Genomic DNA, 25,218 nt, shown 5'->3' with positions numbered 1-25,218 from the left:
CACACATCTCTAAAGCTTAATGAGTAACATTGACATATAAGAGAAAACATGCAATACTTGTCTTTTGAGGTTTGTGTTACATCACTCTGGAAGATTAGCTCCAACTCTGCCCATTTACCTGCATTTTTTTTTAAATTTCACATTTTTTAATAGTCGAGTAATACTCCATTGTGTAAATAAATGTACCATAAAATCCTAGACAGAAGCAGCTCTATAAAATTTTCCTTTGTGTAGATGCTGAATAACAAATGAGGACATGACTGTTCCAAGGTTTGGTTGAGGAGGAAGAGAAGGAATCTATTGTAGATATGTGGGAGAGAATAGCCAGAGGCATCTGGAAGGATCCAGACTGAACCAAGCCAGTAGACGAACTGGACCATGAGAGGAGAGGGGTGGGGAGATGGGGGAAGAGAGAGAGAGAGAGAGAGAGAGAGAGAGAGAGAGAGAGAGAGAGAGAGAGAGAGAGAGAGAGAGAGAGACACAGAGACAGAGAGAGACAGAGAAGAGGAGGAGGAGGAAGAGGAGGAGGAGGAAGAGGAGGAGGAGGAAGAGTAAGGTCAGGGAGGCAAGGACTAAAGGCCAAGAGAGCTCCTTAACCAATAGCACACATAGGATCAAAAGAGAAGCCATAGACCAAGAGGCCAAGAGAGCACACGGGGTCTGATACACTGTGGCTAAAAATTATATAGGGCAGAGAAGCTGGCTGAAGGGAAGGAAGCAGAAGCCCAGCTCTTGGAAGGGGAAGGTTTTGGGTTGGGGGCAGATGGGATGTGCTGAGGGAAGCTACAGGTACTGAGTGATGTTGAGAGAGCTGGCCAGAGTCTGCTTAGTTAGATTAGTAGGCACCTCAGCCATTTGTGCCAGATTTCTTTGAGACTTAACACATGCTACATTATAGTTTCTAAAATCCACACTAAGCCAGCAGCTTTCCAGACAGCATTGACAGAGCAGGGTCATCCAACTGACCAATTGTAGACCATACATACAGAACAAGGTGGACAGAAGTACCTTAAGTATATGTTACAGATTTTGACCACTCAAAATCATTGGAACCTGTATCTTAAGTTTTTCAGCTTTTAAAATGTTTTCGTAACACTTTTCAAGACTACTTCAATAGCAAGACAAGTTTAATCCTTAGCACTAGAAAAACATTTCTTCCAAACTTTTTCCAAACTGAAAAACAACTCAAAGACCATCAAGCCACAGACAGTCAGACAGATAGACAGAGAAATAGACAGACATACAGACAGACAGACAGACACACACACACACAATTGGATATACAATTTAACTTAATCTTCTTTATCTTCTAGTAGCTGAAGGGTAATAAAATCATCATTAACAAAGAAAACAGAGAATTCATTCGTCTGAGGTCCTTAATTTTTTCTAAACAAGCCAGGGCCATCAGTCTGCATTCAAAGGTGGATATTTATTTACACTGACAACCAATCTACTGGAACCTAACTAATTTATCCTAACTGTAGGATAAACTGACTTAGAACGACTCTCAAAGGTTGCCCTATCAGTTAGAGACATTAGGGCAGAGCAGTTGGTGACAATGATCAAAAGGATAAAGCAACCCATTGTTACTGCTCTAGTTGTTGGGATGAATCTGGGAGTGCAGGGCCTTGAAATGAAGCAGACATGCAATGACCAACTTTACTCAGAGCAACTTTACTCAGAGACAATTTATATTCTGAGAGTATTCTCAGGATGAAGCAAGCTCAGATGAGCAAAGGTCACATGAGTTTAGGCTGTATACACTCGTGAAGACAATCCATTTGACAACAACATCTGAACAATAATAGTAAATGATGTGCAATCTGAAGTAAACCCATTCCTATTTACTACACCTGGGAGGGGCACAAAAGCACATTCCAAGAACAACCCATGTTTAGAAAGAACAGAGGTCACAAGACTCTTGTTTTCTTGGAGTTTTCTCACACGCTCTCAGAATCCTCCTCACATACTCCACTCATGGACTGTGAGAGCCAAAGTTATGTTTTAAGTCTTGATTACTGTGCCTAAGAGATCCATGAAACAAAACTGCCTCTAACCTGTTAACCCCTTGCCCAAAGACAGATACTTCCTGAAATGTTGTAGGCTATTATTTATGGGCGATAACAAGCTACATGTTTCTGCTCCTCTATCCAAGTTTGTTTGACCCAACTACACCAGATGTGCTTGGTCACATGTAGTGGGGAGGTACGTGGGCAGGAAGTACATCAGGATATATGCCTGCCTCAGGACATATCATTGGACCTGATGAGAAATATGGTGACCTATGGGTTTGTTTTTATAAGTAAAATGTGACTGGAAGCCATTTTCCGGGAACCTAGGAATAAACCTGGCCAGAGTCCATCATCTTGAACAGTACTTAATTAAAGCTTCCTTCAAATTTGCCTCAAAATTGTAGTAGTAATCTTAATCTCAACTGGTAGGATTAACACGGCCCATTACTTTCTTTAGTTTTACATACATAGTGTGTGTTCAGGGCCTACTAAGTGTTTCCTTTTTAAGTATAAACAGTTCTAGCTCACAGTCCTTAGTTTAGCTATTAAAATAGATCAATCATTAGTATTTAAAGATTGATTGTGTTTATTCTCCTTCAACACAGGATAGATGGATAGACATCTTTAATTTAAATTGAACTTTTTCTTTCTTTTTTTGTTGTTGTTTTGGGTGGATTGGGCTTCTTCTTTTTTTTTTGTGACTTTTTTTTTTCAAGATAGGGTTTGTCTATGCAGCTCTGGAACTTGCTCTGTAGACCAGACTGGCCTCAAACTCAGATATACCTGCCTCTTCCACACAAGTACTGGAATTAAAGGTGCGTCACCACAGCCTAGCTTGAATTGAACATTTTCACTGAAAACAAAAATCTCTTAGTGAAAGAGAAAGAAGAAAATTAGAGACTAGAGAGATAGCTCAGCATGTAAAGCGTCTACCTTGCAAATGCAAAGAACTAAGTTCAAATCCCCACAACCCACACAATGTCAAACAACAGCATACATCTGTAATTTCATCATTCCTATGGTAAAATGGAAGGTGGTATCAGGAGGCTATGGGGAAGCTCAGGCGTGCCTCGCCTGATTTACACAATGGCAGAACAAGATACCCTTAAACAAGATGGAAGGTGGGGAACAACAAAGGGCCAAAACAGGTGTAGTGGCACAATTACATTCACACACACAGTTATGCACAAACCCATGTACACCCAAAATACACACAGGTACATGCACTATATAAGAAAGGGTAAAGAAAACATTAGTTTACATTTCAATTAAGCCCCATAGATTGTGGTTTTTTGACTTATAATTAGGGAATGATTGGGTTGAAGTCATTAAGGAAAGAGTTCCCATTTTAATTAGTCTGTTCCCCGAGTAGAAACAGGTCTGAAGAGGCACATTTTGACTGAAAGGGTACAGATCCTGGGAGAAAATTTCAGTGTCTGATTGACCACCTGTTTCAAATGTTGACATCCCACATAGATGAACTAAGTCAAAGGGAACACTGTGCTCAGATGTTACAGCAGATCCATAGTGTCCAGGCATAAGCAGTACCCACTGTTACCCAGGACAGCAACCTAGGGCACTCCTCAAAGTGGCTTTCTTTATTCAGTCTTATTTCCATCATCTGAATTTAGTCTTTATTTCCCAGTAAGGTTATAATAATGTCTGACTAGCTCCACCCAATGAGCTCCTCAAATAGTTTTATATTTTCTAAATTACTCATGCTCATTAGCCTGTATTTTTATTTTTTTAAAAAAATATATAAAGAAAGTAGGGGCTCAGGAGTTGCTCAGTCTGTAAACTGTTAGGCACGCAAGCATAGAATCTGAGTTCAGATCTACAAGACCTATATAGAAAGTCAAACGTGATAGTGCGTGCCTATAAGCCCTGAAGATCACTGGGCAGCCAGCCTAGCCAAATCAGCGAGGTTTCAAGTTCAATGAGTATCTCTGTAACAAAAAATAAAGACTCTCCCTTATGAATATTGATGTAAAAATACTCAATAAAATTCTAGTAAACCAAATCCAAGAACACATCAAAACAATCATCCATCATGATCAAGTAGGCTTTATCCCAGGAATGCAGGGATGGTTCAATATTCGGAAATCCATCAATGTAATCCATTATATAAACAAACTCAAAGAAAAAACCACATGATCATCTATCTCACTAGGTGCTGAGAAAGCATTTGATAAAATTCAACATCCCTTCATGATAAAAGTCTTAGAAAGATCAGGAATTCAAGGCCCATACATAAACATAGTAAAAACAACATACAGCAAAACAGTAGCCAACATAAAACTAAATGGAGAGAAACTTGAAGCAATCCCACTAAGATCAGGGACTAGACAAGGCTACCTACTCTCTCCCTACCTATTCGATATAGTACTGGAAGTCCTAGCCAGAGCAATTAGACAACAAAAATAAGTCAAAGGGATACAAATAGGAAAAAAAGAAGTCAAAATATCACTATTTGCAGATGATATGATAGTATACTTAAGTGACCCCAAAACTTTCACCAGAGAACTCCTAAACCTGATAAACAACTTCAGCAAAGTGGCTGGTTATAAAATCAATTCAAACAAATCAGTAGCCTTCCTCTACATGAAAGATAAACAGACTGAAAAAGAAATTAGGGAAATGACACCCTTCACAATAGTTGCAAATAATATGAAATACCTTGGTATGAATCTAACCAAGCAAGTAAAAGACCTGTATGACAAGAATTTCAAGTCTCTGAAGAAAGAAATCTAAGAAGATCTCAAAAGATGGAAAGATCTCCCATGCTCCTGGATTGGCAGGATTAATATAGTAAAAATAGCCATCTTGTTAAAAGCAATCTACAGAATCAATGCAATCCCCATTAAAATACTAACCCAGTTCTTCACAGAGTTAAAAAGAGAAATTCTCAAATTCATTTGGAATAACAAAAAACCCAGGATAGCGAAAACTATTCTCAACAATAAAAGAACTTCTGGAGGAATTACCATCCCTGACCTCAAGCTGTACTACAGAGCAATAGTGATAAAAACTACCTGGTATTGGTACAGAGACAGGCAGAAAGATCAATGGAATAGAATTGAAGACCCGGAAATGAACCCACACACCTATAGTCACTTGATCTTTGACAAAGGAGCTAAAACAGTCCAGTGGAAAAAGGACAGCATTTTCAACAAATGGTGCTGGTTCAACTGGAGGACAACATGTAGAAGAATGCAAATCGATCCATTCTTATCGCCTTTTACAAAGCTCAAGTCTAAGTGGATAAAGGACCTCCACATAAAACCAGATACACTGAAGCTAATAGAAGAGAAGGCGGGGAAGAACCTTGAATACTTAGGCATAGGGGAAAACTTCCTGAACAGAACACCAATGGCTTATACTCTAAGATCAAAAATTGACAAATGAGACCTCATAAAATTGCAAAGATTCTGTAAGGCAAAGGACACTGTCAATAGGACAAAACGTCAACCACCAGATTGGGAAAAGATCTTTACCAATCCTACATCTGATAGAAGGCTAATATCCAAGGTATACAAAGAACTCAAGAAATTAGACTCTAGACAACCAAATAACCCTATTAAAACATGGGGTGTAGAGCTTAACAAAGAATTCTCAACTGAGGAAACTCGAATGGCTGAGAAGCACTTAAAGAAATGTTCAACATCCTTAGTCATCAGGGAAATTTAAATCAAAACAACACTGAGATTCCACTTCACACCAGTCAGAATGGCTAAGATCAAAACCTCAGGTGATAGTAGATGCTGGCGAGGGTGTGGAGAAAGAGGAACACTCCTCCATTGTTGGTGGGATTGCAAGATGGTGCAAATACTCTGGAAATCAGTGTGGCGGTTTCTCAGAAAATTGGGCATAGCATTACCTGAGGATCCAGCTATACCACTCCTGGGCATATACCCAGAAATGCTCCAACATATAACAAGGACATATGCTCAACTATGTTCATAGCAGCCTTATTTATAATAGCCAGAAGCTGGAAAGAACCCAGATGTCCTCCAACAGAGGAATGGATACAAAAAATGTGGTACATTTACATGATGGAGTATTACTCAGCTATTAAAAGCAATGAATTCGATAAATTCTTAGGTAAATGGATGGAACTAGAAAATATCATCCTGGGTGAGGTAACTCAATTACAAAAGAACACACACGGTATTCACTCACTGATAATTGGATATTAGCCCAGAAGCTTGAAATACCCAGGATTAAACTCACAGACTACATGAAACTCATGAAGAAGGAAGACCAAGTATGGGTGCTTCTGTCCTTCTTAGAAGGAGTAACAAAATACTCAAGGGAGCAAATATGGAGACAAAGTGTGGAACAGAAACTGAAGGAGGGTGTGTCTGGAGACCATTCCACCTGGATATCCATCCCATGTGCAGTTACCAAAGGTAGACGCTGATGTGGATGTCAGGAAGTATATGCTGATAGCAGCCTGATATACTGTGTCCTTAGAGGTCTGCCAGAGTTTGACATATACAGAGGCAGATGTTCACAGTTAACCATTGAACTGATCAAGGGGGTCCCAATGGAGGAGTCAGAGTGAAGACTGTAGGAGCTGAAAGGGTTTGCAACCCCATGAGGAGAGCAACAATACCAATGAACCAGAGCTCCCAGTGTCTAAAACACCAGCCTGGGAGCACTTAGGGAGGGATCCATGACTCCAGCTGTCAGGGATGGATGTAAGGGAGGATGGTCCTGTCAGGCATAGGTGGGAGAGGAGATCCTTGGTCCCATGAAGGCTGGATGCCCCAGTGGGTGGGAATTCGAGGGTGGGGAGGAGGGAGTGGTGGGGTATATAGGGGCACATCAGCAGAGAAGCAGGAGGAGGGGTATGGGATAGGGAGTTCCTGGGTGGGGGTGGGTGGGAGAATGAGGTAAGGGGATAACATCTGAAATGTAAATAAAATATCCAATAAAAAAATTTAAAAGAAAAGACTGAAAAACATTGACCAAAGTCATTCATCACCCAGCTCTGCAAGCACATAGGCACTAACAAGTACATATATCACATATGTATAACAACACACACACACACACAGGAACTTCTAAAGATAAGAAAATGTTGATGTATTGATTTTTGCTTATTTTATTTATTTATTTTTTTGTTCTGAGATAAGGTTTCTACTATGCCCTTGCTGGCCTGCAACTCAGTATGGAGCCCTGACTCACTTCATAAGGAGCCAGAGTCCTTTGTACTCTGTCTTTGTCATTTAGATAGTTTCTGAGCCATCTATCTTCAAATACATTTCTTCGGGTGAGCCTGCAGATAGGAACTCATCAGTTAAGCGGTAAAGTAGGTGAGGAGTCAAAATATTATGCTGGGAAAATAGGACCTTGTACCATAGACGATAGTCATATAGAAGATAGTGATGTCTTAACACATTAGATGATCAAACACTGACAGTGTCCTGTGAATGGAAATGGATACATTTTTTTTTTAACACAGAAATGGGTGAAAGAATTAAGACAGAAGTAACAGGTAGCTTTAAACCTGAGAAGGTGTAAAGTTAGGGGAAGAGTAGCGAGATGGTTGATTCCTCCTCCTTTCCTCCCTGTGGACATCTCTGAGGAAAGGGTAAAAGGCTACAAAATGACTAAAGGTGCACACCTAGTTGTAAAGCAGAAAAATACACAGAAGTCTTGCCAGGCAAGACTGGGGTGGGACTAAAAACTATGAATGTGTCATAGTAACACCATCATTAGGAAAAAGCACAAAGAAGTGGTTTTGTTTGATTTTTATTGGCAACTGGATACTGATTAGGGTAGAGAAGGCGTACAAACCCAGAAGGGGCTCTAGCTTGAGGGAGAACAGCTGACTGACATTTTTTTTGACATTTTCTTCAGACTGTTAAAAGCAAAGATTAATTAATCTCAAGTCACAGGAAAAACCCATGAACAAATCAAACAAAGCAAAAGTGGCTTGCCAAGGCAATTCTGTTTGTAAAATGGGTGTGCTGGGGCCCAAGCCTGGCCAGCAAGCACACAGGACCATGATGGCTGCCATTTTTTATCTCTGCCCTAGGTGGTGACTCTATGTCACACCCTTGGCAAGAGCTCGACTTTGCTCTCTGCCTCAATTTACTAAACAGGGAAAGAGGAGGGCTCAGAAACTATGAATTCCTGCTGGAACTAATTATCTTTTATAGAAATTTAACACCTTTTTTTCTTATAGAGCCAAGAGCTGATAATTGTGGAGAAAACAAAAGAACTGAGAAGACCAAGCGGTGGGTGTAGCGGCCTGCACTAGCCGGTGTGTGAGAACAGTGACTCATCACAGGGCACAGTGTTGGGTTTAAGGAGGTAAAGCACTGAGGTATCAACGCAGAGTGTGGAGTTAGGGAAGTGATGTGGCTTATCTGGGGTCGGTCAAGATGATGGCACACTGGGGTTTTCAGTAATAGGAGACAGATAAAATTAGGCATAGACAGTTGATAACTTCAGGTAGTGCAATATGTAGCCAAGATACATGAGATAAGATGGTAGCTAGAAATGCTGAAACAGGTTGGAAGATAATAGAGCAAGATGAAAGTGGATGTAAAGGAAAAGGTCATATATATATATATATATATATATATATATATATATATATATATATATGAAATATATATATATGAAAGGTGTATATGTATGCAATGTATGTGTGGTGCATGTATTTGTGAAATATCAGTTAGTATGGATAGTGAGAAGCTGTGATTTGCAAACCCATCCTTGCCATCTGTGATGTAAAGCTCTTAGGGGATACCTGCTATCTACATTGCTTAAAGAGAACTCATCCTCAGGACAGACTCACACCATGGAGGAGCCACACTTCCGCAGGCATGATCATTCAACTTGGTGGATGTGCCTGGAATTCTATCCCTTGGGAAAGGAGGCAAGAAGATCTCAAGTCCAAGACCCGATTGACCTACACAGCAAAGCCCTGTTTCAGAAAAACAGAAGAGGAAAAGAGAAAAAGAGGAAAAAAGAAAAGAAGATTGACATTTTTTGAATAACAAGTATGATGAATCCTCCAAAATCACGATTTTGTTAAGAATCAGGGAAGCATCCTTTTCATTATATTTTAGACATCCCTGCATACTGCCAAACCCATAGTCTTTGAAAGGAATCCAGGCAACCATTTCAAACTCAGAAACATAAATGAAACACGTTTTAAGGGTCTGTTAACACAGAATGAGCTAATGTTTGTTGGCAGACTTTAGAATGCCCCGTTTCCCATTCTCTGCTAGGAATGCACAGTCATCTTAGAATTTCTCAGTCAGTCCAACCCCTTCTGCGTCTCCGTTAGACTTTGATATGTTAAAGCTGGACAACATGGGGTAAGAAATAGAATCCATACATTGTGAAGTAATTATACCATGCCTTATAATGCCTTATAATGCCTTTTTTCTTCTAATATCACTCAATGTGTTTTTTTCTCATTATCCAGTGAGGCAAAGGGATTTCTGTGAGATTCTAAAGGTCAGTCATCTGAGATAAGCTTGGGACATCCTTTTTCCCTTGCTGATGACATCTCCGGGTATCATGATAATGATATTTGATTGTTATCATGAATCTACCATTTGTCGTTTGGGCTATGGTGAGACCTTTATACCCAGGCTAGGGAGAGTTATCTGATTCACCCTTGGCAGTACAGAGCAGGCTCAGAAGAGCAGTCAGAGGACATGCTGGAGCACCCTGGGGTACACAGTGAAGACTGGAGACCTGCTGTATGCGCAGTTGATCTGTGTTAAGCAATGTGTTTTCCACCCTCCTTTGGAGACGTGGGTATGAATCAGCAGACTTTTGCTAATTTCCACTTCTTCCACTCAGGAGGGTGAGAACTGCGGAACTCAGAGAGAGGGCAACTGAACCCCATAGTCTCCATTATATCTGCAGCCACACCCCACACTTCCCCAAACCCTAAGATGCAAAGTTTTATATAAGAAAGGGAAGCTGGTTCAGTCTGCCAGGGAAAGTATATAAGGAAAATGTTGTGCTGCCCACAGGTCTTATATAATTATTTTTTCCTAAGTAGAATCTAGTGAGCAGAAAGATTGTATGGAAGTAAAACTAGAGAAGAGTGAATGGTAATGGGTATTAGGAGTGCAATAGTAAAATTTGCTGGTTTGTTTCTAAAATACATACTTACTTTCTTTAAATTATATCATATTTCTATTTCATTGGCCAGAGAGTTTTATATTATATCTATAATAAAGATTGGTTCTATTACCTATAAGCTTTTAAAAATATACATTATTCTATTTTTTAATTATGTGCATATATATGTCTGAGGATTTGTGTATGTGAGAGCATAGGTGCTCACAGAATCCAGAAGACAGCATCAGATGCCCCAGAACTGGCATTATAACCTACCTGGGTGCTAGGAATCAAGCTCGAGTCCTCTGTAAGAGCAGTGTGTGTTCTTTTTGCTATTGTACGTATGTTTGTTTGTTTATCTGTTTGAGACACAATCTCACTACAAAGCCCTGTGTGGACTGGAACTTGATATAGACCAGGTTGGCCTCAAACTCACAGAGACCCATTTGTCTTCGCCTCCTGAGTGCTGAGATTAAAGGCACGTGCCACCACATGAGCTACAGCATGTGTTACTAACCACTTAACAATCTCTCTGTCCTGTGGCTTCTTTAAAAACAATTGACTTGTTTTTTGAAAATTGCAAACTTTTACACAATTTGATTCAAACACTTCACCATCATCTCCCTCCAACCCCTCAATGGTCCCTAATTCTGTCACCCTCCCAATTTCATGTCGTCCACTGTTGTTATTATAATGCCTGCTGCCCATACACCCATGGATACAGGTCTACCTATTGGAGCATGGGTAATCTATTAGCCAAGTCCCCAGAGGACAGTGACTCTCCCTCCCTCAGCAGCCACCATCATCCATTAGCTTCTAAATCCATGAATCTCTGTAAGTAGTGGATTGCCTGAGAAGCCTTTTCATAGTCTTTAGCACGTAAGCTCTTCCAATAATTTGACATTGCAACATGACTACAGTAGTCATTCATGAAGTTCATGATAAGAGAGCTGAGCTATCAATGTATCAAAAACACTGCAAAAACAATCCCATAATGTTTTAAGTTAAATTTACAATTTTAAAGTGTGAGGCATTCATAACTATTGTGGAATACATGGGCCTCAGGTTAGACACACCTTCCAGAGCAACTCATGAACTTTCCAATTTCCTTCCATATTAAAAACGTGCTATGTTTGTGATGCTTCAGAAATGATAATGCTTTGTTATCTCTGAAAACACAGACAGCCTAGATGGTTTTATTAAATCCGAGGCTATGAATGAGGAGAGTGCTCCATTGTTAGAATCCTCCCCCACCCCTGCTTGTGTTCTGACATCTTCTGCTTATGGAGCTAGTAGAAGGTAGTTTTCTATTTAATGTGCTCATTTAATAAGAATAAATACAGCAATGTTGGGAGCAGACAAAAGGAATCTGTCTTAAGGACTGCCTTTTTGTCTTCAGACTCCATTTTATCTAAGCTGATCAACTCCTCTAAGCAACAATAGTTCCCCAAAACACAATGCGTGTTCCTAACAACAGAAGGAACAAATGAGTTTGATTTGTTGGGCAAAAAGCTTATATTCAATGTCAGCTGACAATGATGGAACACTTGGGAAAGTCCCTAATCCCTGAGTTTAGATTGGTGAAAAATTTAACTGTAATTTTTAGCTCAGATGCTTGTGAGCTTTATGCGTATAAACCCTCTTCAGCTCCTACTCAGGGATGCCAGAAGAAACAAGGCTCCCAAGTCCTTGTCTGGTGGCCCTGATCGATCATCAACTCTGCTTATATGGTGGGAATAATAAAAGACTTTGCTGTTTCACAAGCCCAATGTTGTATTCTTTCCCCATCCTCATGGCGCAGTGTGACAACATAACTTCACCAAAACCATGGTGCCCATTGGACAACAACCAAAATTCTAAAATGTGATTCTGTTCCCCACTGTAGTGTTCAGATTTCCTGGACTCTTCTTCCCCTGATCTAGAAGGAAATTTCAGCTTCTTTGCTACCCTGAGTTAATAAGACATTCTCTGAGCACAATCATTCATAGTAATCGTCTCTTTTCAGTAGCTGACCTCTGAAGACTAGTTAACAATCAAGACTTCCTTCTTCATGCTGCTACAGGTTTTTCCTCTTCCAGCACAGGCCTCTATAAGCTGATCCAGCAGCAAAAGAAGGGACAGATGTAGATTCTAGCTATTCTCTCTTGCCTCCACCCCCTCCCCCAACACACACACACTGGGCAATGGTTTCTGATTCTTCCTAGTTTGGAAATAACAGAAATTGAGGAAAAAATTAAGTAGCATACATAGCATTTGGCTTTTGTTCTCTCTCCACATGGCAGATGTTAAACACTGATCCTGAGAGTTATGTGTGAAGCAGCCATGTGGGCTACTTTGTGTGTTCTTTCTTCCATCCTTCCAATCCCCTAACGCTAGATAAGAGAGACAAGGATAGCGAGGAAAGGGAAGGAAAGAGATCCTTTAATACAGTCAGGGGTCAGAAAGGGGCTGATGTTATTGTTAGACTACTCTGATGACTACGGGCATCACATTTCTTGGGACAAGTTTGATCTTCAAAGTCAGGATATCTAATTTCTTCTCTTCCTCCTCTTCCTTCTCCTCCTCCTCCTTCTCCTCTTCTTCCTCCTCCTCTTCTTGTTTCTTCTTTCATATGACTACTTAACAAACCCAAACAGCAACAACCAACCATCTGCAGCTGGTAAAATCATACCCCAGCTAGAGCACGAAGCAAATCATGGATAGCTGATTATGTCAGTCTGAAGCAGCCCTATATACCACACCAGGGAACTAAAATAAAAAGACATCTCCATAGTATTTCTGTGTTTTTTGAAAAAAAAAAAATTCCAGAATTCTCACTACACAGCCACATTTTTACCTCTTGAGAATTTGTTTAGTGATCTATCATCCTTCAAGATAGAAAAAACAAATCTCATGATTCCCAGGGCATCACACAAGTATGCCAGGAACCAGGGATATTTCTACAAACCTCTGATAACCCTAAATACAATGCAAAAGGGCATATTAGAAACCATAACTTGAACTAACCAACATTGATTGGCATGTGTTGCTCAAGGTTGGCATGGGAGGAAGGAGGAAAACTGGATTTGATTATGCGTGAATTGAAATGTCATGCTGAATTCCTTAATTTGCAGAATTTACTCACAACAATCAAGAATAAAATTATTTTAAAAATAAAGAGCTAGCTGATGTGTAAACATTGAAAACACATTCAGTGAAAAGATTCAAACATAAAAATACCACCTATTATACAATTATATTTGTATTAAATATAATTAATAATTATAATTAATAATAATTATTTAATAATATTAAATAATAATTAATAATAATAGAGGTAGAAAGTGGGTGAGAACCTAATGGTCTAAAAATAGAAAATGAAAACCCACTGCTAAAAATGTATGCAGTTTCTTTTAGGGATAATGACACAATTTCAGAATATGATAATGGTGATGTTTGGGCAAACAGTTAATATACTGAATTTTAGATTAATTTTATTTCAATAAAATAATCTTAGGAATGTGATTACTCCTAATAAAAGTTCCTAATAAAAATAAATTTTTAGTTCCAATAATCACTCAAATCTTAACTTTGAAATTACATTTGTGTATAGTTTTGTAAGGCTCCTGTGAAAGGCTTGGGGTATAAGTTTCATGTCCCAGTAGTTTGATGTATGTTATAAATTGTATCAGCTGCTACATAGTATGCACTTTGAACTTGTAAATAGAAAACTATCTAGAGGATTTTGTTGTTGTTGTTGTCTGGTTGGTTTGTTTGGTTTGGTTTATCGACTAATTCATTTTTGTTGTCTGTTTTTTGGCTGGAGTAGAATTCCCTATTAGACCAGCCTGGAACTGCCTGCGTCTACCTCCAGAGAGCTGGGATTAAAGGTGTCAGCCATAACACCTGACCCTAATTCTTGAACTGAGAATGCCTACATGCTGTAGTTGAAGACAGAGTAGGTATGATTATCAAATTTAATTCAGTTGAATCTCAAGAGTAGATTCAAAGAAAGCATGGAAAGAGAAACTAAAGGGGCCTGGCATGTAAAACAGTTACGTTATCTCTTGAACTTTGAACTTCCACATCACAGTATGAATTGGTTCGAAGATAAGAAATACAATAAATTCTCTCTAGCGCACAAGACTGAACGTCTGCTTTCCTAGAGGCACACACAACTGAGATCATGGCATTCGATGGCACTTGGAAAGTAGACCGGAATGAGAACTATGAAAAGTTCATGGAGAAAATGGGTAAGGACTGGCATCCTTTCTGTTTGCTTTCTCCTGCCTGTGTAGTTACTGAATGACTTGGGATGTGGTAAGGCTCAAGGTGTGATTGCTCAAAGCCAGGAAATCCGTATTTGCACTTCCTGCCTTAGGAAAAGCATCCTGTCTCCCTAGGGCAAGTCCTGCTCATTTTTCACCAAAGAAAGAGCCACCTGTGGTCTCTTCCCACCCCTTCCCTTGCCTTGCACATGTGTAATTGAAAACTGACATGTTTGTGCTCATTTAAAAAAGAATATTACAGTGAGTTATGATAATTTCTAGAGCTTAAAAAACACTGGATTATAGGGGATTTAAAAAGCAAGGATCTTTTAATAAAGTAAGAAAAGAATTTTATCAAAACAGCTTGAACAAATTATATGTAATTCTTTTCTCTGACTTATCTAACTTTAAGAATAACCATTAAAAGCTGTATATTCTTCACGGAGGTGTAATTTAACTATACTATAAATGTCTACTAATATTCTGGCAGCTTACAGTACAAACTGGGCAAAAATATGTTCCATTTCTCAAAATAAAGCCTGAATAAATTATTTCTTTTACTTTAGGGATCCTGCATTGAAGTTTACAAAATTTCATATTATAATAAATTAATCATAAAATTTCATAATAATTTCTCTGGCATAGGCCAATGAGGAATTCCACAAAGAGTCAATATAATTACGAGGCAAGCAAACCATGGTGGTGTACGGCAGGAATCTTTACAGTCTTGAGAGTGAAAAGAGAGAATTGTGAGTCATAGGCTAGCCTGTGCTAGGCAGCAAATTTGAAGCCTGCCTGGGCTACATACCAAGACCCTGTTTCAAACAACAACAACAAAATAAATAAATAAATAAATAAATGCAATTTTGAAAGCAAAGTAATGTTAGAAATTAATCCTTAGACCTCAGCTTGTGTTTCTTTAATATATGAATATACCTTTTAATATTTCATTTGACATTGCTGAAATTTGGCTGATCATTGAAGCAAAAAGTTTGTTAATCTTGTTAATGTTATCCAGGGCTAAGGCGCTACAGTTTGTGGCTTCGTTTACAATTTCTTACTTTGGAAAAGCAGCTTGAACATCCTCTGGATCTGCCAGAGCTTCCCCGTTTTTCTCTAGAAGCATTTCAGTGTTGCTGTGTGTATATGACACTATTTGCTCTTTCTTCCTCACCTACAAAATAAAGATGAGCAAACCAAAACAGAGAAACCCTTTTGGTGATATCCTGACTTCATGACCTCTCCAATCTCTCTCCTTTGCAGGCATTAACATGGTAAAGAGGAAGCTTGGTGCTCATGACAATTTGAAACTGACAATCACACAAGAAGGAAATAAATTCACAGTCAAAGAATCAAGCAACTTCCGAAACATTGATGTTGTGTTTGAACTCGGTGTCAGCTTTTCCTATAGTCTAGCAGATGGAACAGAACTCACTGTAAGGCATTTTTATATGCATTCTTGATTTTTTTTTTTTTTTACCAATACAAAGTGGTTTATCTCATGGAATGGTGCAGCTAATGCAAACCTTCTTCATTTACTGACGAGGACAATGAAGTCCGTTCATGTCTTATATTAAACACATTGGAAAAATATTTAAATGTGATATTTCATTATGATACACATCTGTGAAAAGGCTATATTGAATATTAAGACTTAGACTAATCCGCTCAGATTGACTGAGTGTAAGGATAGTCTCAAGGAAATGTAAAGTTCTGTATTTTCAACTCTCCATGCAGGTGGACCACAAGCCTTTTAGTGTTCATGATATTCAAACTTAGTAACTGCTTTATAAATGTTCTTGAACAATAAAGGCGAGGGATGTAGCTGAATCTGGAGACTGCAGCAAGCACAAAACCCTGGGTTGAGTTTCCAGCACCATATAAAAACTGGCCATGGTCACAAGGCCTGCAATCCCAGGACTTGGGAACTGGAGTTCATGAAGTCAAGCTCATCCTCAGATACAGACTAAGTTTGAGGCTAGCTTGGGCTACATGAGATCTCATCTGAAAACACATGCTCACATACAGCGCTCTTTTCTGACTTTTGGAAAACTGCTCTGTCATTTCACAGTCTCCATAGATACGAACGGAGGTAACATATTACATCATACCATCCATAGGGTTACTGTGAGTGAAGGTCGGTCTGTAAAACTGGAAATCATGCTAGATACATCTAAGACTATAATAATTGCTGCTTTATTATTGTGACACAGGGGACCTGGAATATCGAGGGAAATAAACTTATTGGAAAATTCACACGTGTAGACAATGGAAAGGAGCTGATTGCTGTCCGAGAGGTTTCTGGTAATGAACTAATCCAGGTAAGTTGTAAGAAACACTAGAAAGTACATTCCAAAGACAAAAGTGATTATGAGTAAGAATTTTGATCTTTTCATGTATATGTATGCATATATATGTATATGTGTATATGCACATATATATGTGTGTATATGTGTATGTATATGTATATATAGCAAGAAATATATATGGCATTATTTATTGAAGAGCATATGTATATGTATATGTATATGTATATGTATATGTATATGTATATGTATATGTATATGTATATATCAATTCCAATTTTAACAAAAACCATAAATGCCTACAACCACAAATGTAATTTTAATGGTTCTATCCTACACCTTCATAAAATGCTGCTATCGGGTATAAGACAATGATAGGACAGACCCTAACATTACTATCTTTCTTACTTTGAGATTTTATCTTAATAGCACATCCTTTTATATCTGTCAACATCTTTCAGACCTACACATATGAAGGAGTTGAGGCCAAGCGGATCTTTAAGAAGGAATAAGCCAGCTTTCCCCTGGAACAACGCTGAAGAGCTAAACTGATGTCAGCTGTCTTTCTCCGCCATGTTAATGCCAAGCCCTTTCATCATGTCATGAGCACTGGTTTCCAGCCTTATCAAAGCCAAAGAAGTAAAAGCTAATTAGGACTTCATTTGTTTTATGATCCTTAAGATATACATCTACTAGTCTTTTAAAAGAAAATAAATCCTGTTCTCACATTGCTTTGTATGTAGTGTTTCTTAAAAAAATAAATAAACTATGTGTGGCATATGCATTGATGACTGTTTTTTAAATAGTGCGTGTGTTTTGAGTTGTGATTTTTCTGAATATTTTTAAATTGATACACCCCACATAAAACATCTTGAGTGGTCCCTTGTATATAGAAGGCCCTCAATGTATATAGAATAGTGTGTCCTTTTCTTGTAGAGAAAATAGACCAAAATGTAGATTAAAAACTTTCCTTTGAGCAGATCAAAAAACTCTTAAATTCTCTTTCTACACAGGCCTGTGTGAGTGAGCCTCACCCTGGCAGATGAGACCTCTTCAATCTGGTCCAGGCTTAAGCATAACTCCTGTGAATGTCACTTCATCTCTTTGGAATATAGTTCAGGCATCTTTAAAATGAAGTAACTAGGCTGGATTTCAAAGCTCCTTTCATACTATATATTATATTATAAAATATAGTACATGTAATACAGTGTCTGAATAACAATAACTCTCCCTTTCTTCAGCAGCCATTTAGGAAAATGCCATGGGGGAGAGAGTGCAGGATGACAGAGAACATGGAGGGGGAGGGGAACTATCACTTATCTTGCTAAACTTGGCTAGTTTCATGGGCCCACATCATGTTTTGGCTCCGAAAGGCCCTATGTTTGTTTAAATGCCTTGTTGTTACAAGGTTCTCAGTTACATAGAGCCATTGTATTTTCTTTGTCTTCCTTCCTTTCATTTTGTGTGTGCATATGTGTGCGCCTGTGTGTGTATGTGTACATGTTTATGATGTAATGTGGGAGTACTTGTACACATGTGTACCTGGGGATATATGGAGGCCCCAGGTTGAGACTAGGTATCTTTTCTATTGTTCTTCACCATATTTGAAGGGACAGGTTCTCTAGCTGAACCTGGAGCTCACCAATCAGTGATTGGCAGGCCAGAAAACTCTGGGGGACCCCTGCTACTATATCTACTGCCTTCTCTGTATTGGGGTTACAGAGGTGCACCATCATGTTCAGGTTAATTTATGTGGGTGCTAGGGATCAAAACTCAGGACTCCATGTTTGTTCAGCACGCATCTACCCACTGAGCGATGCAGTCAGCTCCCTGTGTGTTTATATACAGGCCCTCCCATCCCTACAAGCTGACTGTTCATAAGTACAAAAAAGTATTTTCAAGAGAATATCTAGACAATGCCAGCAGGACATTCATGGGCACTTCAAACCTAAATGTATAGGTAAGGTAGTTGCCTGAAACAGAGCGGGGGCCAGAGGAGTTCTAGGAGGAGTGGGAGGTGGGACGGATGCTTCCATTCTGAGATGGATCTTTACCTCAGGTTGATACTTGCTTTGGTTACAGTATAGGAGTGCCCTCTACTGGGCAAGGACATGGACTCTTTCCACTTGTGTTTCAGTGTCTGCTGCGAAGATATCTGTACCATGTTCTAAAGTTTAAAACGGTACTGTTTACATGGCTCCAGGTTCTGTATAAGCAAAACTAATACAAAGGCTCATTTTTCTTTCTGCAGGAGCAATTCCCTAAAACTGTTTTCATTTACTGAATAGAAACAGCAGTAACACTTTATTTAGAGTTACCTTAGTTCTGAATCAGAACACCTGAAGTAGCAGTATCATCTAGCGACACCATGTGTGCTAACACACAGGGTTGTGTACCTCTGCTTTGCCTGAGCTCGGAGGCCAGCATTCAGAATACTGGTGCAATTGATTTTATTGGAGAATTGAGTGGGACGGAAGAGTGAACAGACAATGGCAGCTGAGAAAGATCAGGAGGCATGGAGCCAGTCAGCAGTTAGGATGAGGAACTGTTGCAAAGGGTATCTCAGTCACCTGTCCCCACTGAGGATTCTATTAGAATGCATGGTTACAGAAGTCCCCTAGTATATAATCCAGGTTGTCAGGAATTAAAGAAAGAACTTACATTTCAATTTGGTAATTGGTAGTTAGATCTGTGAGAAGGTAGATGATTAGAAATTAGAACAGAAAGGCCCAAGTTCTCCCCAAGTGTCAGCCCAATTTCAAGGCCACACCATCAAGTTTTGTTTCCAAACAATCTATACAAACACACACACAAACACCCCCCCACACACACACTCACACACACCACATACCACACACACACACAAAGACACATAACACACACACACACACACACACACACACACACACACACTCACCCCACTTTCGAAGTCCCTGAGGGTTAAAGAACAGCCCTCTTCCTGAACTTAGACAAACCCTCATTTAGATAAAGGAGCACATGATTGACGTCAGCCCTTTGCTTCACTTCTAGATAACATAACAATAGTATTTTTTAAAAAAAGATGTCGAAGGGAATAAATGTGATACATCTCTTTAACAAATTATTTGAGCAGAAAGAATGAGTGAGCACAGTTCCACACTCCAATCCAGATAAGTGTTGTCCTTGTGTGCTCCAGAACATAGCTTTTCACCTCTTTTTTTTCCAGTTAAGTTTTTCATAAAATATAGTCTGATCATGTTTTTTGTCCTCTCTCAACTCTTCCCAGATCCTCCTCACCTATGTTCCTAATTTTTCCTTTCAAAAAAAAAAAGGATTTAAAAAACCCTAATAAACCCTTTTGAATCCCCCTAAAACCACAAAACCAAAAATTAGAACAAGCAAAAGATCAGTAAAAATATTTTTAAAATGTGAAACAAAACAAAAAGTTAACACACACACATACACCCATGAAGTTTATGTTGGCCAACTACTCCTAGGCATAAAGCCCGCCTTAGTGTGCGATGAATGTAACCAGTAAAAATCCATCAGAGAAAAGATTTCCCCTTTGTCAGTGAGTATAAATTTTCGTCTAGTTTATGGGTGGGACCCCACAGCCAGTCCTCTGTTCAGTGCTGCGACCCCTCTGACTTGAACTTATGGAAATCTTATTGTGCTGCCATAACCTGTACATTCACACATACATCAGTTCTATTGTGGCTGGAATTTTTTCACTTCTTTGGGTTTTGTTTATTTCTTCCCAACTGTGGCCTGATAATCTTTTTTCCCTTATTAGTTCTTTGAATTTTTTTTACAATTACTTTTAGCCATATTCAACCCTGCCCATCTTCTTCCAGACTCAACCCCTCTTCCACAGCTATGCAACTCTGTGTCCTCTGAAAAACAAAAATAAGCCGGGCAGTGGTAGTGTATACCTTTAATCCCAGCACTTGGGAGGTAGAGGCAAAGGCAGACAGCTCTCGCTCTGACTTCAAGGCCAGCCTGTTCTACAAAGCAAGTTCCAGAGTGGCAAGCGCTACACAGAGAAACCCTGTCTAGAAAAAACAAAACAAAATAAAACAAAAACAAGAAAGAAAACACAGAGTCCAATTTGTGCTTTCGATATCTTGGATGTGTGGCCTTCTACTAGAGCATGGTTAACCTCCCAGTGGTAATATTCTTAAAGAAAGCCAAATTACCGTCTTCCAGTAGCTATTAGGTGCCAACAGCTCCTCAGCTAGAGAAGGGACTTGGTGTCCTCTCCGTGCTGGGATTTGTTCTGATCTGTGACATAAGACAAAAAATTAAAAAAAAAAAAAGAAAAGAAAAGAAATGAAGAGACTTGTTTGTCTCACAGAACTCTTCCTACTACGTACCTCTACAACTCCCTAACAATACTCCTCAGTATTAATTGAGTAATTAATTGTTAATATTTTATAGAGCCTAGAACCTCACCCAGTGTAATTTGAGCATAATTTTCAAAGCAGCCATGAGCCGATGACTCCAAACCCTGAGCTCTTACAACATAAATCTCTCACTGCAGATTGAGAGTGGTGCATTCCCTTACAGTTAGATTATTGTTCCAATGTCACCTGCTCTCTGCCATTTCACTTCTCTAACCTTGTCTCAAAACCAAACAGCTCTACTACCCACATGGCAAGGAGACACAGACTGATGCATCATCTCTCAACCCTCATCGGAAAAGTCCGAAGTGAGAGTGATGGGTAAGCTGGCCAAGGTGCAGAGAACAAGGGCCTGTCGGATGCTCAGCCCCGAATGAATCGTCTATGCTCTACTCTCTCCTCCCAAGGAAAGGCAGAAAGAAGAAACAAGAGATAGATTCGGGAGGGCTGACAGTAAATACTGAAGCAGCCCTGAGTTTATTTTGCATGGCCTTTTTATACCCCACAGTACCATGGGAAGCGAAGCCACAAGCTAACAGAAACAATGGTTGACATAAACACAGGTTATCTGCTTCCACCTGGAGCCCTCTCTTGCCTTAAGCCTAAAGTGTATCTCCTCTTATCACCCCATACCTCAGCAGGCCAGGAAATCTGCCAGCAGACCCTGACCTTCCTGGACGCTGTTTGACAGGCAGACTTCCATAGAAGCAGGCAAAATTGTTTCCAACAGAGGACACGTCATCCCCAAGTAAGAGTCAGTCTTTGAAAAGAAAATTGTTAGGACAGCTACCTAGGTTCCATGGAAATTATGAAGCAATTTTACAGCTCTTCTCATTGTTAAACCAGAAACCGACACCCACGTCTATACATTCAATTAGAATCCATTTGAAGTGCCATTCTCTCTCCTTTTTTTAAGACCAAGAAACATCTTCCCAACCTTGAAAACAGATGCAGTGCTCCAACTTAAGTGAGCACACTGTCCTCTCTGTGCACCCATCAAAATGGCAGGAGACAGAAGAGTGTTGTTTATCTTTTGAATTCTAAGAATCCTCTAAATTTGTAGATTGTTAAAGGCAGTTAAGACAAGATCTCACTTTGGGACTTATACTGGCCTAGAATTTACGAGCCAGCCTTGTCTCAGACCCACAGCGATCCCCTGCTTTAGTTGCTGGGATTACAGGCATGAGTCACTACACTTGGTGTATAACTTATTTCCAATATAAAACCTTTTTTCTCTCACACAGAAACCCCCCATTTTTAATTCCACTCTGTGTACTCAGGTCAAGGTTTCCTAGCTCATTCTTAATCCAACCCAACAGTACTTAAACTCCTGGTCCGACAGCCCTTCCAGGCAGAAAATGAGAGGCATTTCTCAAAAGAGCCACACACCTGAGCTGCTTCAATCAGATCCTAAACCAGGTAGATGGCCTACCTGAGGTCCGGCCATAGCTCCCCAGTCTCTTGCTTCCATGTTGATAACCACATCTAGCGCTGAGTTGGAACATGGGGCTAGAAGGGTTTGCGGTTATCCATCTCACAAGCTATGCCTCCCAAGCTTTCCCACCCTCTCTTAAGCTTTTCAGTACCCTCTGACTTCACCTTTTGAGCTCTTAAGGGATCACATTATGTGACACATACCAGAGTGAATGGACTCCTGAGAGTCCCAGTTACTAAAGCACTCAAGACTTCCTGAAAGAATAGGGAAGGATGGTCAAAGCTTTGCAAATCTCGAAGCCTAAGTTCAGTCTCTGGAACTCATGAAGAGACGAGAACCACTTCCTAAAAGTTGTCTTCTGATCTCTACACATTCACCTTGATATGTGTATGTGTGTATACACACACACAGACACGCACACACACACACACCCACCCACCAATAATAATAGATAATTCCTAAGACTGGATAATGCCTATTTCAGTGTGGCAGAAGCACACAATACACATGTTAATACTGTTTTTAAATGTACAGTTTAGAAGTATCTAATATACTCACACTCTGAGGAAACAAATCTCCAGTACATTTTCATCTAGCAGGACTGTGATTCGAAACTCATTATACAAGATTCCTCTTTCAAGCTTACCCCATCATTATTTTTACTGTTTGTGTAGTGACTCATTTAGATAATGTATATAGGAGAGATTATACAGTATTTCTCTTTTGCTATTGGCTTATATTACTTGCATGATATCATTAGTGTTCATCCAAGCTGTAATGCCACAGAGTATCCTTCAAGACTGGTTTCCACTGTATATTAATATTGTTACATATTTTGGTCATCTATTGGTGGACACTGTATTGTTGTGAACAAAGCTGCTATTAAACATGGCTGTCCAAGCACCTGTGCTCTCCTTGTGATATTATCTAGCTTTGTGAGAGTATTTGTCTGACAGAAGGAGACAGAAAGGGTTCCCTAACTTTTATTTTTTTAAAGAACTTAAAAAAGACTGGCATATATCTTTCTTTAAGTTTTTAGTAGAGAAGGCTAGGGTGGCAGCACACTTGCTAGAAACTTTGCCAAACATTTAGGAGGTGCTGGTTTCATTCCCCAGTATTGCATAAAGCCAGGTGTGAAGACATATTTATACTCACTCCTATTTAAACATGATGAAACAGTATAATAAATGCTGTTTCTTATAGAACAGACCATTTGGACTCGAGAAGTATGTGTTCTTAAATAACTTTCCCATGTCTCTGTTTGCTCCTTCACTGTGGCATTGGGTCACACACACCCACTCCCTATCCCCTTCCCTGCTGTAAGCAAGGCATAGTTTAAGATATAAACAAGAATCTACACTTTCCCAGCAAAGGCCTGATGCTGGCTTCTGTACAGCCATCTCTTCCATATCTGCCCTTGAATAATCTCTGACCCTCACACAGTTTGACCTGAAAAGCAGTTAAGATTCATTAAAACCCTCTCAGGTATGGCATGTACCCGGCTACACTAGAGAAACAACGAAATAAGTTAATTTTTTTTTTTTTTTTTTTTGCAAAGACAGAGTAGTAATGATGGTGGCGATGGTGAAAATGTATTTTTTCTAATCCACTCCAGAGGATCAGAATAGACTCAAGGAACCACTGAAGAGCCATCTCCTGCTTCCCAGTGTCATGGATCTTTACAAAAGAGAAGGGAAGTTTTCTCAGAAAGACATGGATTTTTTTGACTGTTGTAGATAGCTGATTTTCCTGTGTGTTGGGTAGGGTTTATACAGTCCCTCAGAAAGCTCAGTGGATGATCTTTCTCTATTATTGGGTCACAGAGTTAAAGCACATAGTCATGTGAGTCTGATCTTGTGTTACTGCCTAAAGAGGTCAGGGAATTCTAGGCCAGCCTAATGACATGGCAAGACTCTGTTTGAAAAAACAGAACCAACAATAAACAAACAAAGAAAAAAATAAACTAGCACAAATCAAGCCAATATGCCAGACAAAAAATATTAAAAATTTTTCAGTTTGACTTGGACACAGAGAAATCTGAGAAAAAAAATGGTCAAGCCAAAATACTGTCACAAATGGTTGTTATGGAATGTAGAAAGAGGTAATAAAAGCTAAAGGGAAGACAAACATTTATGCAAACATTTCATTTCGATACCTTCTTCCCCAGGAGAAGCATGACAAATTATGTACATACAGATGAGATAGTGAGACCCATGTAAACTGCAGCCAGGGAAACTATGAAGCACTGGACTCAGGCCCCACACATAGGATTTAGACAAGTCATGAGAATCATTGCAGTCTGAAGGGATGAGACTGAAGAGAGCCTGGAGAGAAGGCAGCTGACTATAGCAAAGGCACTAGGTCGCATGAGGAGGGTGGAGTGAGATTAACAATTGGGTACAGTACGGGTGCTGTTCAGAGTCAAGCCACAACACAGAAGCTACAATCTAAGTATGACGATTATGCTGCTTACTCTCAAACTAAGAAAACTATCCCCAATATGTGAGATAACAATGATGATAAAATAATGAAAAGAAGTGCCAACATATGGCTAAATAATTGTACCAATCAACAGGATTACTGTTGGGATAGGTACTGTGGTGGTTTGAAGAAGCATGGCCTTCACAGGTTAATATACTTGAATACCTTGTTACTAGGAAATGGTACTATTTGGGAAGAATATGACCTTGTTGAAGGAAGTGTGTCACTGGGGGTGGACTTTGAGGTTTCACAAATAAGTCC

At 39.4% G+C, this 25,218-nt stretch overlaps 1 protein-coding gene across 1 annotated transcript; it reads left to right on the top strand.

The window, feature by feature from the left end:
- Positions 1-13,939: 13,939 nt before the first annotated feature.
- Fabp2 (fatty acid binding protein 2) lies at positions 13,940-17,446 on the top strand. The gene is made up of 4 exons (XM_028760498.1): positions 13,940-14,341; positions 15,620-15,792; positions 16,570-16,677; positions 17,124-17,446. The coding sequence occupies exons 1-4, from the start codon at positions 14,275-14,277 to the stop codon at positions 17,172-17,174; spliced, it is 399 nt and encodes a 132-aa protein (XP_028616331.1). The 5' UTR covers positions 13,940-14,274; the 3' UTR covers positions 17,175-17,446.
- The last annotated feature ends 7,772 nt before the right edge of the window (positions 17,447-25,218 follow it).

The sequence above is a fragment of the Grammomys surdaster genome, unplaced genomic scaffold (genome assembly GCF_004785775.1).
Source record: "Grammomys surdaster isolate TR1022 unplaced genomic scaffold, NIH_TR_1.0 126531, whole genome shotgun sequence".
NCBI classification, from domain to species: domain Eukaryota; kingdom Metazoa; phylum Chordata; class Mammalia; order Rodentia; family Muridae; genus Grammomys; species Grammomys surdaster.
This window is presented reverse-complemented; position numbering and strand designations above follow the sequence as displayed.

Coding starts and splice junctions, on each gene's coding strand:
- Fabp2 (XM_028760498.1), top strand. CDS start 14,275: ATGGCATTCGATGGCACTTGGAAAGTAGACCGGAATGAGAACTATGAA. Junction 15,793..16,569: donor CAGATGGAACAGAACTCACT/GTAAGGCATTTT, acceptor ATTGTGACACAG/GGGACCTGGAATATCGAGGG. Junction 16,678..17,123: donor CTGGTAATGAACTAATCCAG/GTAAGTTGTAAG, acceptor AACATCTTTCAG/ACCTACACATATGAAGGAGT.